This window comes from Passer domesticus, chromosome 2 (genome assembly GCF_036417665.1).
Source record: "Passer domesticus isolate bPasDom1 chromosome 2, bPasDom1.hap1, whole genome shotgun sequence".
In the NCBI taxonomy this organism is placed as follows: Eukaryota; Metazoa; Chordata; class Aves; order Passeriformes; family Passeridae; genus Passer; species Passer domesticus.
The window spans coordinates 18,296,577-18,312,209 of NC_087475.1; the positions used below are offsets into that span (position 1 = coordinate 18,296,577).

Below are 15,633 nucleotides of genomic sequence, written 5' to 3' on the forward strand. Positions count from 1 at the left end.
ATGAATATATTAAATAAAATTATTTTCATACTATTTTGTGTAATACAAAGCTGATATTTTTACAAATGTTTTGTTTCTTTGTTCATTGTTGTGTTCTAATTTTGAATGAAAAAGAAAGCTGTGCATATACTTTTTACAACCACACATTAAATATATTTATTCTTGTATTTAGAAATGTATTTCTAAATACAGAAATGCCACTATTGGACTGAGTCAGATCTTTTGAATAAATTCACAAAATGTGACTTTATGCATTGGTGCAGATGCTGAATCCTGTTGCTGAGGCAGACACCACTTCACCCCAGTGAAAACCCTTCCCAGGAAATGCCCATGTCTGTAATCCCAAATTACAGATTCTCCCAAAATATTTTCAGTAACATCAGCTACAAAAGGCTGTAAGTTTGGGCTGGAGCCTCATGTTTGGCAGCAGCTCCTGTGCCACCCGTGTCAGGCGGGTTTGTACAAAGATGAAGAGCTGCAGCAGTTCAGCCTGCAGGAGGCAAACATTATTTTTCCATCAGCCCTTTCCTACTGCTTTCAACATCTCATGCTGACAAAAAATGGAATCAAAGGGAGAAAATCTCAATGTCTGTGGATGAGGTTCACTCTTACTCCTCACCTCTGCAGCACATGAAAATATCTGACTCCAGACTCATTGCATATCCTGGAGTTGTCCTCCAGCAGTTAGGAATTGCTGATATCTCATATTGGTTACTCCAAAAGCCTCTATTGCTACACCACATTTGGTTCAGTACATCACAAATTATGTCTCTGCCATCTAAAGAAATATGGAGAGAAAAAAACCAGGAAAGAGTAACAAAGAGATATTTCTCATTTCATATTGCACTATTTTTTCCCCTCACTTTCCTCCTAATGTAAAAAGATTTTTTAAAGTGCTCTTTTATCAGTAAAGTTTTATCACAGCACCTGGTGAGAGATAGCTAAACATTTCCCCTTGACTACTGAATCACTCAGGTCCAGCCTGTAACAACAGGATCCCAATGACCTGACCTGATGTTGCATCCTTTAAAGCTTAAAGCTTTTTAAGCTTTCTTGGTAAAGTAGAAGTCATCATAATTGTCTTATAACTGAATGCAAGTAGTTTAAATGCCCTAGGGCTTACTTTATTTTACCAGCTAGAACTGTAGCATGCAAGCATTCTAATGTGTGTGGAATCTCTTCAGAATTAATCCTGGGTCTCTCTCCTTCCATCTTGATGTGTCTCCTGTTTCACAAAGGCTATTTGTCTCAGAGTTATTTTCTAAGCCTTTTTTTTCCTCTTGCAATGGTGTCTTGGAATAAAACAGCTTCACTATTTAATTCTTCTCCTTCCCTGAGTGCAAGGTGATCATTTTTTGAGTCTTTTTTTTCTCTGTTAACCCTACTGAGAATTTGTTTAGCATAGTTGTGTCCTGCTATCCTTGTTAATTTATGTTTTATCTGCAGGCAGTTTCTCAACCAGTTTCTGATGCCAGCCATGTTCTTTGAGAGAAGATTCTTTAATATATAGCCAATATCAAACCATCTCTGTGTCAGGGTTCACAGACCACTAGCCAGCACGTGGCAACTTTTCTGTATCATGTGGCCATTCCTATTTGTCATGCTTGGAGGGCCTTGTCCATTTGCACACATTGTTTCCAAAATTTAGTTAGATAATTTCAATATCTGTGAATTGAATAATTGTCATGTATCCCTAAATTCTGTCTTCAAAAGAGAGAGAGAGATCTATTCAGATTTTTTGCACAGATTATTCTCATGGCTGGACCAAAGTTTATACAGAAGGCAACAGCAGAGCAATCTTCCCGTGGATACTGTCAGCAAACCCCAGTTCTGATCAGCAAGATATTTTAGTGAACTATTTGATAAATGCTTATAGCCAAGCACTGCAAAGAGTGCAGTTGAATTTGTGATGTGGATGCTGGAGGCACATGAGCTTCACCACAGGAGGGACATAAAGACATCCATCAGCTGAGAGTAGGTTTGCATTCCTCTTGCTGTGGCTGCAGCCATTTGGGGCAGCTGTGAGCAGCAGGCTCTGACATTCATGAGAATCTCTGCCACACATCTGGGCACTGAGGATTAATCCTGATTAATGCTGGCATTACACCTTCATTTGAAAAACTGGGTTTGGAACAAGGGTTTAGTAAAAGTGAGGTCTGAATGTTTACATACCAGTGAAGCTCCTAACTTCCATACAGACATGGTTTACAGCTGGGTGTCTTCACCCTGCCCCAGTTCGTGGTACTAGGATTGTGCTGGGCTTTTCCTCCACTACAGTATCTGTAATCAAATACTGTTCCACTTTAAAAATTAATAAAAGCAAATCTGATACCATAAATACCATATATTATGATATTTGAATTTGCATCAAAAGCTTGTTTTTCAGAGCAGAATAGTTTGGATAGTTGTCTTGAGTTCTCACTTGTCCCCCTTTCTGGGGCTGTCACATCTGGATTTCCTGCCTCAACAAGGTGGAGGTGATGTTGCCAGTTCATCAGAAGTGTAAGCAACAGAAGAGTCTACAAAGCTAGAGGAGGGTATGGGAAGATAAAATGCACGACTGGCTTTTTGTCACCAATTTATTGTTCAGGACTCAGAGTTGTCACGACGTCCAGATTCCCTCCCCTGTTCTGGGGAAGAACAAAGACTGGTAGCTACAGTCAGCCACGTGGAGAGAGATGGGAACACAGGCACATAAACACACAAATACAGGCTCAGATGGGCTGTGGAACCTGAATTCTCTCAGCAGAAGCTGGACCAGTGGCAAAAACAGAGTGAGAGGTGCTGAAGGTTCAGTGTATCCCAGTGCCACATCTCATTATGGGAGCGAGAAAAAATGCCTGTACTGGGCAGCTACAGTGTGTGTATTTGGGCCTCACAAGGGAAGGGCAGAAAACTGAATTCAGGTTTTAATTTGTTTTTAAACTATTGGTCATTCCCATGTCTGCGAGAGGCACCTGGCACAGGACATCTCAGCATCCTTCAGCTCACCAAAGTGGTAAAGCCATAAGAAAGCCAGGAGAAAGTTCTGGACACCCCCAAGCCAGGCACAGCACGTGTGAAGCTGGGCTGTAATTCTTGCTCTGCAAGGTTGGTGTGAGAGGGGAGCAGCATCCCTCCTCCCCCTGGCCTGGCTCAGCACATACAAATGTTCTACAAATGCTCCCATCATATCCCAGACACACTTCTGACAGTCCTTGACGTACTCCCAGGGGCTGCAATAGTCCCTTTGCTGCAGGATAGACAGAAAAATTTGGTGTGCTAAGTCATGTCAGCAGAAGGCTGCTTTTCACCCTCTTTCTGCTGACAGAGCAGTGGAAGAGCTGGGCTGTGGCACGAACAGCCCTGCTGCTGCTGCTGCTGCTGCTGCAAATGAAGAAGAGAGTGAAGAAATGTTAGTACCACATTTAGCTTTATTGAAATTGAACAAATACCTTTTTTTAATAAACCCTTTTACAGCAAGTGTAAAATTTTAATGTTTTACTCATCTTATGTTACAGGTTGTCTTCTTCCATGTAAGCAAAAATACCATCTTTTTTTTCCTCTTTTTAAAATTTTTTTTAAATTTTCTACTTTAAAACATGTAGCAAGGATTTGAATAACGCAGATCTGGCACCAAAAGGTAACAGGTTCTGAAAATCACAGTACAGTTTTAAAATTCTTAGGTTAATTAATGATATTTAAAATGATAGCCACTTTGAGTAAAGATATAAATTAGAGGTCTGTAAACAAGTTGTGTTTACCTATAGAGCTATTGACTGCAGCTACAATGAGAGCAATAATAGAAACTCAATGCTAAACTGAGCTACACCTTTGAGGAAACAAGTTCTTACTAAGTAGTGTGGTACAGGGTAGCACAATAGGTAAAATACATTTTGGCACCTCAAGTTGCATGAAAAATCAGCAGAAATAAAATTAAGTAAGTGCACTGTTTCCCAACAGAAATAAACCGGGCAGTTTCACTGGTTCTGGAGTGTCAACTATCAAATAAATCACATGACACACAAGTTCAACCCCAAAATTACAATTCTAGTAAAGCAAGATAATATTAAAATGCACACCCACAAGGATAGTAAAGTATAAATTTTTTTCCTTTTTTTTTCCCTCTCCCCTATCAGTAGAAATAATTTACAACCCACAAAAGGACTCCTTGGTGAAACCACTACCTACAGACATGATCATGGAATGTAGCTCAGTAGACTCGTTTCAAATAGAAAGGCAACATTATCCTGAAAAATTTTGGTCCTCTTATAACTCACTGTACTGTAGCCACCACAGTCTCTTGATAGATGTTTTAGGAGAATTGTTTGTTTTCTGGTTCTCTTTTGTTCTGAAAGGTAATATGTTGGTGATAAAGCTGGGTATAATTTGGCCCCAATTATAGATATCTGATCAATGCTGAATCTGGAAGAACAACACTAGGAGTACATAGGGGGAACCTCTTGACTCGTCTCACGGCATAATTGTCATGGAATCACTTTTCCTTCTACACTTCTTTTCCTCTTTGCTAATTTTTTCTCCAGTGTTCTGGGGGAGTGGGGAAGAAATCCTTAGTCCATATGACAGAATGACATTTTGCTGTTTATTTACATGTGGATCACTTTGGCTGAGAAGTCCTGGCAAACCAGAGTTGCCTATTTCTTGTGAATGTCCTCATGCCGTATAATTTTGTATGTAATCCAGTAAAAGATGTTGAAAATGAGGAAGGCGAGTGGGAACGCAGCACGGGATATTGTATCAATCCTTTTTGCACGGTCAACAAACTTCTTTTTGATGGAATCTGAATCCTTTGGTGGTGCTGGGGTTGGGTTGGGTGGTGTAGCCTTGACTGCTGTGCCATCTTTGACTTGGAGGCAGTGGCCCATGCCATAGCCACTGAAATTGAATCGGCTGTCACGAGCAACTTCGTCTTCCTGGAGGATAAAGAGGACAAATAAAACACACAATCACCTGTCTATTGAGCATGCCATGTAGCTGAGTAGTTGAGGTGCACCCCTCCAAAGCACCTCAGCAAAGTCCGGGTTTTAAAGACAAACAGGAAGTTAAAACCCACATTAAAAATATGTAAATCAGGTGACTTCCAGTGTTTGCGAATCCGAGACTTAATTTTTCTAGCTATAATTTTCTAGCTTTAACTTTTCTAGTCCAAATCACATTCCCTGAGCAGCAAGCTGTATCCCAGCTCTATAGGGAAGACATTTGACTCCACAGGTTTATATTGCTCTCCTTGAGCTTTCTGTGGGGAGGAAACATGGTCATGTTGGTAGCAGGGTGTCTGCTCCAACCGGGCTGAATTGAATGACCCAGATATCCAGGGGTCCAAGTTCATGTTGGGGGGTTTCCATTGCTCAGCCTCACAGCAGCCTGACAGCTCCATCTCAAACCTGGGAAACAAGGGAAGGTCATGGTCCCTCCTTGCTCACAGGATTGCTCTGACAATCAGTACCTCAAAGTGCACTGGGCACTTGGATTTAGTGGTAGCTGGGAGTCTGTGGCAGTAGCACAAGCTAATGTAGCATCACCCTGCAGAAATCCATTCTCTCTTGTCTGAGTGGGTGATATTTGTTTTTGGAGAGGTAACTACCACTGAACTTTATCACTATAATAACTGAGTGATGAAAGGCTTGTGACTGTGCTGGTAAATTCTCCCTGATGTTTCTCCTGTCTGATAGAACAATAATACACAAGTTAACAGTTGCTGGCAGCTCTCCATGAAGGATTCAAAACCAACAGACAAAGCAGCTCTATTCTTTTTCATTCCAGCAGGGATGAATTGTAAGTTCAGGAACTTGTTCTAGTTAAAGACCTTTTCTTTGACTGACAGATGCTTCACTGTTGACTGAAAATAGCCACTTCTTGGGCTGATAAGGAGAGATATTTAATATCCTCATATCTCTTACCAAACCACAGCCTTCTGAACTTAACAGAAAATCAAAAACTGCAAGGAAAAAAGCACCACAGCACCAAGATATTTAATAATGAGCATATTGGCTGAACTTGGGGGTGGGAAGGGAGGATAATTTGTACCTATTCAGAATGTAAATCACTGCTCCTTCACAGAAGAACCTCTTTCAATAGCAGCATTTTTCTCTGTCCCCAGCTCCAGGACTGGAATTGAATATATCACCTAACTTGCTGTCCTTACCTTGGAGCTGACACGCAAAGGCGAATAATCAGTAGCGTGATTCAAGGCTACCAAATGAAAAATAGTCACTCTGACTGCTTATGGCATTGAATGCTTATGGAAGGAGGGTAGGCAGTAAACAGTGCTTTGCAGACCCTGTCACTTCAGCACGAAGGTCTATTCTACAGTGTATCCAGAAGCAGGTGGAAAATTGCATCATTGCAAGGCTGTTTGAGCACTGATCCAGGGCTTACAACCTTTCCATCTCCAAAGTTCACCATCATTAAGAAAAAGGATGGTCCTCTCCTTTTTCAATTTTATTTATTTGCATTTTGCAGTACCTCTGTGAAAACCCTGCTTGTCCTAGTGATTATAAGTATGTAAAGTATTTTAAAGATAAACCCACTGAGACCTAAGTTCTGGATAGCCTTATTAGGCAAGGCTTCTCTGACATGACTTAATGACTTAATAACACTACCAAGTCCCCCAATAATACAGGGAGATGCCCTCCCCTCAGTGTTTTTCATTTCACTGAGTTTGAAGGATAAAATGCACGCCCAGGACATGAGAGGTGATTAAAAAGGGTAACAGATTTTCAGCAGCTGTGTTGCCATATGTACTTCATTCATTTTTAAAAAATTTAATTTCTGTTGCTCCTGAGAGATCTGTGGGAAGAAGAAAAAGTACTAAGCTCAACGCCAGCTTGAAGAGTCCTGACTTCCACTGTGCCCTGGTGGATCACAGCTTTGTCACATGGGGCTGAGCAATTCATCTTCAATGTCACAGCCTTCCTTTTGAGCTTACACTGTAGCAACTTGAGTGGGAAGCCATCTAACATTAGGCACAGGGATGTTTAAATCAAATTATTTTAGGTATTCAGCGCCCAACCCTTAACTATAAGGAGCCACTTATGTCCCAATGGGATTTAGAGTCCTGCTTTTCCAACCCAGACAATTGTCTGTGCCACTTCTTTTTCACAGAAGCCATGGGGAAGCATGTTCAGGACACGTGTTATTTTTTTATTTAGGACTACAGCAGATGGGATTTACCCTGGGCACAAGAGGTACAGCATTCACCTGGGGTATGAGGGTATGAGTGATACATGGTCAGTTTCCTTCTCTGCTTGAACAGATTTTAATCTCTTTTTCCCTAATAGATCTCTGGATTGGTTTGTTACTGTTTTCCCAACATGGAGTTGTTTGCTGGTTGTAAAAAAAAAAAAAAAAAAAAAAAAAAAAAAAAAAAAAAAAAATTATGTAGGGTTTTTTTAACCTTTATCAGAAAAAAAGAAAAAACCTTTTCCAAAGACTAATCAGTTAGGAGAACAGCATTGTCTTGCTATATGCACTTGTTACTATGCCTGAAATTATGTATTTACACAAACACAGCACTAGAGACACCACCCAAGCCGTAGCTGTTGGGATCTGTTAAGTGCCACCAGAAGCAAGGAAAGCCAGAGCCCTTACAGCACCACCTCCAGCCCTGGAGATGCCACAGCTCCATAACCACCACGGGATTTTTAACAGGAGAATCCCCCAGGAGCTGAAGGAGCTTTGCAGCCTGGCCCGTGCCTGCACTCTGAGCACTGCCAGCTCTCACAGGCAAGACCTGACCCACCAGAGCTCTCCCACCTGAGCAGACATCACCTGAAAGACCTCAGGGTGGTGAGAACTCTGCCCTTTCCAATGAAAGTGGCCAACAGGGTTGAAAGTTAACAATGAAACCCTAGAGATATGAAGATCCACATGTTTGTGCTAAGAAGATACTTTTGCCACGAGACTGCAGCAGTGGGCTTGTGTCCTTTTGGCCCTCTGAGCCCCTAAACTGGTTCCACCCAAAATGAGCAGAGGGGACAGAAAGGCTCGCTCCACACTGCTGAGGGGAGCTGGGGAATCAGCCCAGCTGCTGGAATTTCACTGTCCATGCTGCTTGTGGGTTAGCTCACTCTGGGGTGGGTCATACCGAAAAGCTTTCTCCCAGACAAATCTGCCTTACAGGGGGCTGATGCCCCACACTACCATCCTGAGCCATGTGGTGATACCTGGCCTCAGGAACAATAAAATCCCCCATCTCATTTACTTCAGCATTACGGATGTAGTTAAAAAAACCTGTCTCTAAACCACAATAATCTTATGACAAAACTAGTGTTTGACATTTCAGATAATCTTCCAACATCCTGTTATATATAAAGGACTTGGGGGAATAGTCACAGAGAAAGAAAAACAAATTTATATACTATACACAAAAGAATAAAGAACCTTTTTAAAAGTATAATTCAAAATGTGAGATGAAGAACTGACCTAAAGTGCTTTCCCTTAAGGAGTGAACATGTCTTCCTTTGACCTAGAGGGCTGGTGAACTGCTGCACACCTTACCTTGGGTACCTTCTGCTGGGGCTGCAGAGTCACTTTTCATTCTCAAGGCCATGCTCAGCTCCTACCCTCTGACATATCTACCATGGACACTCATCCACTGACAGCCTTCAACCTCCCCTCTAGTTTAGTCACTGCTAAAGCAGTCCTAATGACTTTTCAAACATCTCCATCATTATTTTAATCAGACTACACTTAAAACATATTAATTTTAAACTGGACAGAATCTCCTCCCAGACTATTTACATGTTTACAGATTTTAAAACCAAAATCAAAGAGCAGCTGGAAGCCACTGGATATCAACTGGAGTGGCAGAATCCACTGCCATTGAAGTTATTAACTTTCTCTTTCTAAAGGGATGTGAAGTTAGATGTTACATAAAATAGAGTCACAACTCCATCTGTCCTTAAGGCATAGGGGAAAGGGTCATAAACTAGGATGAGAAACAGAAAATAATTAATAGGAAGAAGAAAGTGTTCTTTTGATAGTTTTCTTTCAGATGTTCACACCCTGAATCTTTTAGAAGAATTATCCATTGAAAACTAATTATATTTCCTGAGATTTGGGAAAATACTTTCTATAGATGCTTTTTCAACAATGTAAATTTATGACTATTATCTTAGGATGACATAATGAACAGGCTTAGGTATTGGCATTAAACAATTTTCATTAAACAAGAATTACATATTTTTCTCATTTTTTAATTATCCTTTATGAATTCAGTGATTTTTTTTGTGCTTTACAAATTGATGGCATTAAATTCTCTTGACTTAGTTTTAGAGTAAGCAACATATAAATGGGGGTAATACTTCTGAAATGGTTTTCTTTTCTTTTTTCATTTTTCATTTTTGTAAAGCTTTTATTTCTACTCCAGCAGGGGTATAATGTATTTCATACTACCAGTTTCACACCAAAGCAATCAGAAATAGGAAAAACACTTTAGAAAATCTAGCCCATTCAATGCCTTCCATGCTCAGCTTTCACTACAATGCATTTTGAAGTGCTTTGTCCCCACCACTTTTAAATGCTTATTGTCAGCATTGACTAAGTTTTAACAATGAGGAAAATGAGAGAGAGGCTGGCTTCAAACAGTGTATTTAATTTACTCTCTGATGTGATTTATTCTTTTAATTTTGCTACTCTTTTTCCAACATATGGTGGAAAAACTATTTAAAAGACTATCTGGTTTAATTAAATTTCAAGGACGCAGATGATTAATTTTAGGTATAGGATAGAGAACATCAGAGAAATTTTCCTTTTGGTATTCATAAGCACAAAGTTAGAAGCCCAGAATCAATTCAGACTTGAATGCAAAATGGAATCATTAGGGAGTGGACACCAAAATATCTTTGGAGATTTCATTCTTAAATCATCTTTACGACTTTGAAACACCTCCCATCTCTCATACTTTACATAATTCATGGTGTGGGTTTGCAGACAGTCATGCTTACATGGTTTCAGTTCTCAGGAGTCACTGAGTATGTGGACGAAGATAGTTCAGCTGAGAAGCACATTTGGACTTTCAAATCCCTTTGGTTCCTCACAGAAGCCTCTTAAAAAATTCAATTCAATTCAATTCAATTGTGAGGAGATGAGAAGGAAGGTCCTTTCACAGATTAACTGTTTAAAAGGCAGTAATGGAGTTTAGCAGTAAATGATCGATCTCATAACTGGGGGATTCACTGGAGGCGATCTCTGAGAATCTGTGTGAGAAGCACTCAGAAGGAACTCAGTTATAAATAAGCTGGGACAAAGGGTCCCAAGGGAATGTACACAGGTGAAACAGGATATTCAAAGCAGGCAAAGCTAAGCCAGGCTTTCCAGAAGGATTCTAAAAGATGAGTGACTAAGTAAGAAAAGAGCAGTGAATGAAATAAAGGGTTGATAAGTGCAAGGTAAAGCATTGCAAAGATAACCCTAATTACACATAAATAGTAGTGGGCTCAAAGTGTTGTTGTTTTTCTCTTTTTCTTGTTTGTGAATTTGGGAAATTACTACATATATGATTCTGACATCAGTCCTCTGCTAAATAGCAGTCAGGAAATGGGCAAACAAAACAGAAAATGCCATTCTGCCATTTTATCTACTCATAGAGCAATCAGTTTTTGGACACAATAGGTATTTCTGGTCACTCAAGCCTAGTGAAGACATAGCAGAAGTAGATAAAATACAAAGAGGAGCACCAAGGATGGTAAAGGCCTTTTATTTTGCATAAGGAAGAAGAAAAGAGATGAGATCTTCACATCTTAGAAAAGCTGTGTTTGGAAGGTGATATCACAGGATGCTGACAAACTTCTCTGATTTCTTACAGTCTGAAAAGGTCTGGATGCCAGCTCACCTATGCCAGATGTCATTCCCACACCTTCTGAATCCGGACTTGAGAGGAGCAGAAGGTGATGTAAAATTGTCACCTTCTCACTTCAATCCTGCCCAAAGTATAGACCAAATACTTCTCAGAATTTGGTTTAAATACATTTTTTCCTAAATATTCACCAAGATGTTTAATCAGAAACATAAACAGTGTCTGACTAATCCTACTGCAAGATGGCACTCCATCAGGACCCATCATTCTGCATGTGACAGTAGCATTCACCCTGTCCCTGCCTCTCTTAACAACGATTTTCCTGCTCACTGAGGTTTGCCTTTGCTCTCATTTGAACCCTCATGCCTTATGGAGTCCAAGTAAAAGAGACCTTGCATTATAAATAGACATTTGAATTAATGGAAGGGAAATTGGTCATTGTTGTCTTTGGTGAGGGATTCCAATGGATAAATTTAGGCTTGTTTTGGAAGCTTGTGTTTGGTAGTATGTTCTGTCTCCAGTAAACAGCAAAAATGTCTCTGAAGCATGAGTGATTTACTTACGTAGCTCGTAAGAACAGCAAGTGAACTGTTGTTAATGCAATAATGAAATGGTAGTTAATGCGGCTTCGCCCTTTTCAAGTAGGAGTTGAACTTATCCAACTGAAGGAGTAACATAATTTAAACATGTTGTGAGCAAAAATATTTTCCTGCCTTGAAATATCTATAAGTAAAATTTATTTTTTTCAAAAATTATTTTAATATTAAAGATTATACAGTTGGTAAGGGTGAGTGGTTTGTTACAAAAAAAAACCAAACAAAAACAAAAACAAAAAACAAACAAAAACAACCCCCAAAAAAAACCAAAAAAACCCACTTTTTCTTAGTAAAGAAAGGCTTCTGCCTCTAAATTTTTCCAACACAATTTATGAAAATTCCTTATTTAATTTCAAGTTTTATATATAATATAATGAATGTTTTCATCTTAGGAGAGGGAGAACCAGATGACCTACTATTTTGCAAAGCACCATAAATGTTATGATAGAAGTCATTCCTCCTAAAAAACAGTAGATTGATTCCTGACACAGGAATGCTTGTTTCCCTTTATTTTAAATGAAAGTTATGCCTTAAAATATTCACATATAGTGATCTGTGAGTCTTATAGGTATAATTTGACTGGATATTAAATTCCCTCAGGACAGTAAAGTCTGGAGACTTGACTGCTTGGGTAACTGCTGCCAGTCTCACTCCAAAGAAAGAAGAGGTTGGCCACTTTATCAGTGGGAATGGCACATATTCTGCTTTACATCAGACAAATACATGTTGGTGACCTAGATTTGAAGGATAATCTGCTCTGACCAGAAATCTGTTGGATAAAGGGCAACTGACTTCTGCTCATTCTGTCTGCATGCAAGGCTGAGTAAAATGCAAAGCTGGTGTTTAAATACGTGACTATTTCAGCTAGAACATGAAATAACTGTTAATGGGCACATCAAACTAAACAACAAAAAGCAAGACTACGTTACCTAAAATTTTAGATCACAACCTTGAAACACCAATGGAAATGTACCTAAAATTCACTTACTCCATTTTCTCTTGCTTTCTGCAAGATGCCTATGTCAGGAGAGACGAGCAGACTCTCACCTTCCTCCATTCAGCAATGTTCAAGCCTGAGCCTCAGGCTTCAGAGTTCTCTCCCTCCCTAAAACCCGGTGCAGGGTCAATATCACAGGACAAGGGTACACAGTGTCCCCAGGTGGGTGACAGGCATGGGGGAACTGCCAGAGCATCATGTGGGACACCCCTGCCCAAATAGCCCAGGTCACAGATGTCTGAGCTACCCTCTACACAGAATTTTCCCATCATGGTCCTTTTCTCAAAGAAGATTTAAATACTTTGGGGAATTTCTCAGTGCCCTCTTCCTTAACTGCAATTATTCTAGGAGATTTTGCTAGACCACTCCCATGTCCTGGCTGTGCCATCTCAGAGTACCTCATTAGCCAGTCAGCCAAAATCAAAAAAATAAATAAATGTCTACACAAGCCCCATAAACAGCACTCATGATGGGATTGATGCAGATTACCCTCTAGAACAGCATATTGCTGGCCTGTTTGATGGCTCAGGCTTTGATTTTCTCAGCTCCCCCATTCCTTGGGGCTGAGGTGCAGCCTCCCTGCAGGCACTGACCTCCCCGCCTGGGCCAGGGGTGGGGATGAAGTGCTGGGACCTGTGGCATCCCTACACCCGGCTGAGATCTGCCTGGTGCCAGGAAGGGGCACAGGAAGGGGACAGGCAAAGGGAAGGAAGAGAAAAAGGCTGTTTGCCTCTCTGGTGGTGGACTCTCACCTTCAAGCCATTTTCTACAATGAACACCCAGAACGAACCCCAGCAAATGCAGACAGAGTTTACCAGGGCTTTCTCAGACATTAATGCATTCAATTCATGTAAATACTGAATAAAATGAATTAAATATTGCAAATTACATTAATAATTTAAATTCTGTGGCTAAAAATAGTCAAGAATATTTGAATAATCTTAAAGTGTTCACATGCAAATTTTATAAATTTAGTCAGGGGAGGCTGTGGGGGGTATTTTGTTTGTTTAATTGTTTTTTGTTTGGGGTGTTTTTTTGTTCCTGAAGGGACAAGACTCTCTTTTCCAGTTATCAGTTTTTAATACCAGGCTTCCAATAAATAATATTCTGGGGTTGGTTTCATTTCCTTATCTTCTATTACACAAGTTACCCTTTCTGGCTTTCCATATAATTTATTTCTCGTTGTTAGTCAAGATCTCAATCTGGATTTCTCTAGCTATTCTTGCATTTTAACCCAAAGCGTCATTGGGTTAAAATAACTTTGCCAGTTATCTGCCCTTCAAACTTGTTTCCAAAATAAATTGTTGCATCTTAGAAACATCTTGACTGTTTGAATGTATTAGAGATTTACTACACATATAGACTTCTGCATTTTCATTTTTTATTTGCTTCTGTGAGGATTGCTCTATAAAATTCTGGTATTATTTATTCTCAGGAAAATAAACATTCATCATGAGGTAAAAATCAATGACACTCAATGCTACAGCAACTTGACAGTGCAATCTCTACATGGAATTGTTGGAGTGTTTTTTTCTCATCTGATAAGTAATAAGTCCACAAATTATAGAAGGTCATTGGAAGTATGCATACAATTGAAATTAAATAATATTTCATTTAAAATGTGTTAGATAGTTTTACGGTATTACACACACACACTCACAGTCTGCATGCACCCATCCATGGAGATATATATACCTACATATAGATGTGGGCAACTACTTAATCTAGTCCTCTAATGTATTCCCTGAAGGCATTAGCTAGTGGCAAGTTCACCTAGTGAGAAAATTTTATTCTATTTTAAGATTAAGGGCACTCTCCTGAGAATTTATTAATTATTAATTTTTAATAACTTATCAAAATTCTAACTTTTACACTAGATTTTCCCCTGCAGTAGTTCTGAGGAGCAAGAATACAGATCACACAGGCAATGGTCATTAAACCTTCCCAATCCTCTCTGCCCACAATAGGCTCGTTGGTCGGGTGCTGACATTTCTCCAGGAGGACCATCTGCCCAGGCCAGTAACTAAGCAACAGATCTCCTGGTGATGACTTTTTATTACTTGGCAAAACTGGTACAAGGATAACCTGAAACAGGAGATTTAACTGTGTATGAGAGAAGCCAGTACTGAGAGGTACAGGCACATGAAATGTGGAAGCATGGCTGTAGCACTGGAAAAGGTATTCTTGAGAGAAAATCTCAGATGCTTATTTGAACTTAAGTTTTGTTCAAGAATATGAAGAAAAACAGGATAATAGATGTCCAATTAATTTACCTAAAAGACAGCACACAAGGATAACACAGAAGTAAAGGGTTGCTATGCCAGCAGCCTTCCTGAGACATGCATGTTGTATGTTACGTCTGTTATGTCCTGGAGTAATTCTAAAACAGTGTTTGCAGTGCCAGAGTTCTGGAGAAGCCTGTCATGAGGTGCATGGAAGAGGTCAGGACTCACTGTGACTGCCTGAGGTTCCTGACCTTGAGGTTCCACTTTTGAGAAGAGGAAGGATGGTGTTCAGAAAACATGCCAATAAGCCAAAGAACAAAGCAAAGCAGGAGCACCCTGAGAGACAGGGATATCTGGCAGCTCAGCTTTCTACTTCACTGGACATCCAGGAACTCCATAAGTACCAGGCAGGAGCAGACAAGAAGAGGTGTTTGGTGACAACCTAAGTTCTGCACAGTAGGATATCACACATGCTGTACATGGGCATTAAACTGATTTGTTGTCCTCTGAGCTGGAAACATGAATGGGGTCTTAGCACCCCTAATGTGAAACACAGGCAAGTTGATATCTACTCTTGGTCTTTTGCTTCTCTGTCTCCTTATTTCTACAACTGTCTCTTCTCTTTTTAACTCCTTTTTAACTTTTTTTTTCTCTGACACATTTTGCTTCGCAGACCTGTTTTTGCTTACCTGCTCTTTGATGCTTTCATCCTCACTGTTTTCCTCATATGTGGCCCATACATTCTGCTTGCAAAATTCAGTTCCTTCCTTAAGTCCTACCTGCTGTGGCTCTTTCTGCTCTTAGCAGTTAAATTATCTTCCTCCAAAGAAAAGGCAAGCTATAAAAGCAGAACTCCACCTTGTCGAGACCACCTGTAAACTGAGAGGTGTTGATCCATTTTTTAAGAATAGCCAGGAATTAGATTTTGTTTTCTTTTGTTGGTGTTGGTTTTGTTTGTTTGTTTGTTTTTTAATTAAAACCATCTGCTTTTGGAAATCTACAGAGCTGATAATTGCT

The 15,633-nt window shown here is 39.9% G+C and overlaps 1 protein-coding gene across 7 annotated transcripts in view; it reads right to left on the reverse strand.

Annotated features, from left to right (window-relative positions):
• Positions 1-3,393: 3,393 nt before the first annotated feature.
• The window catches only part of GLRA2 (glycine receptor alpha 2), a 121,496-nt gene continuing 109,256 nt past the window's right edge, over positions 3,394-15,633 (reverse strand). For all 7 annotated transcript variants that reach the window (XM_064407641.1, XM_064407644.1, XM_064407645.1 and 4 more), the window contains one exon: positions 3,394-4,913. In XM_064407641.1, coding sequence (XP_064263711.1) covers positions 4,635-4,913 — 279 coding nt within the window. In that variant the 3' untranslated portion in view covers positions 3,394-4,634. The remainder of the gene's footprint in view (positions 4,914-15,633) is intronic.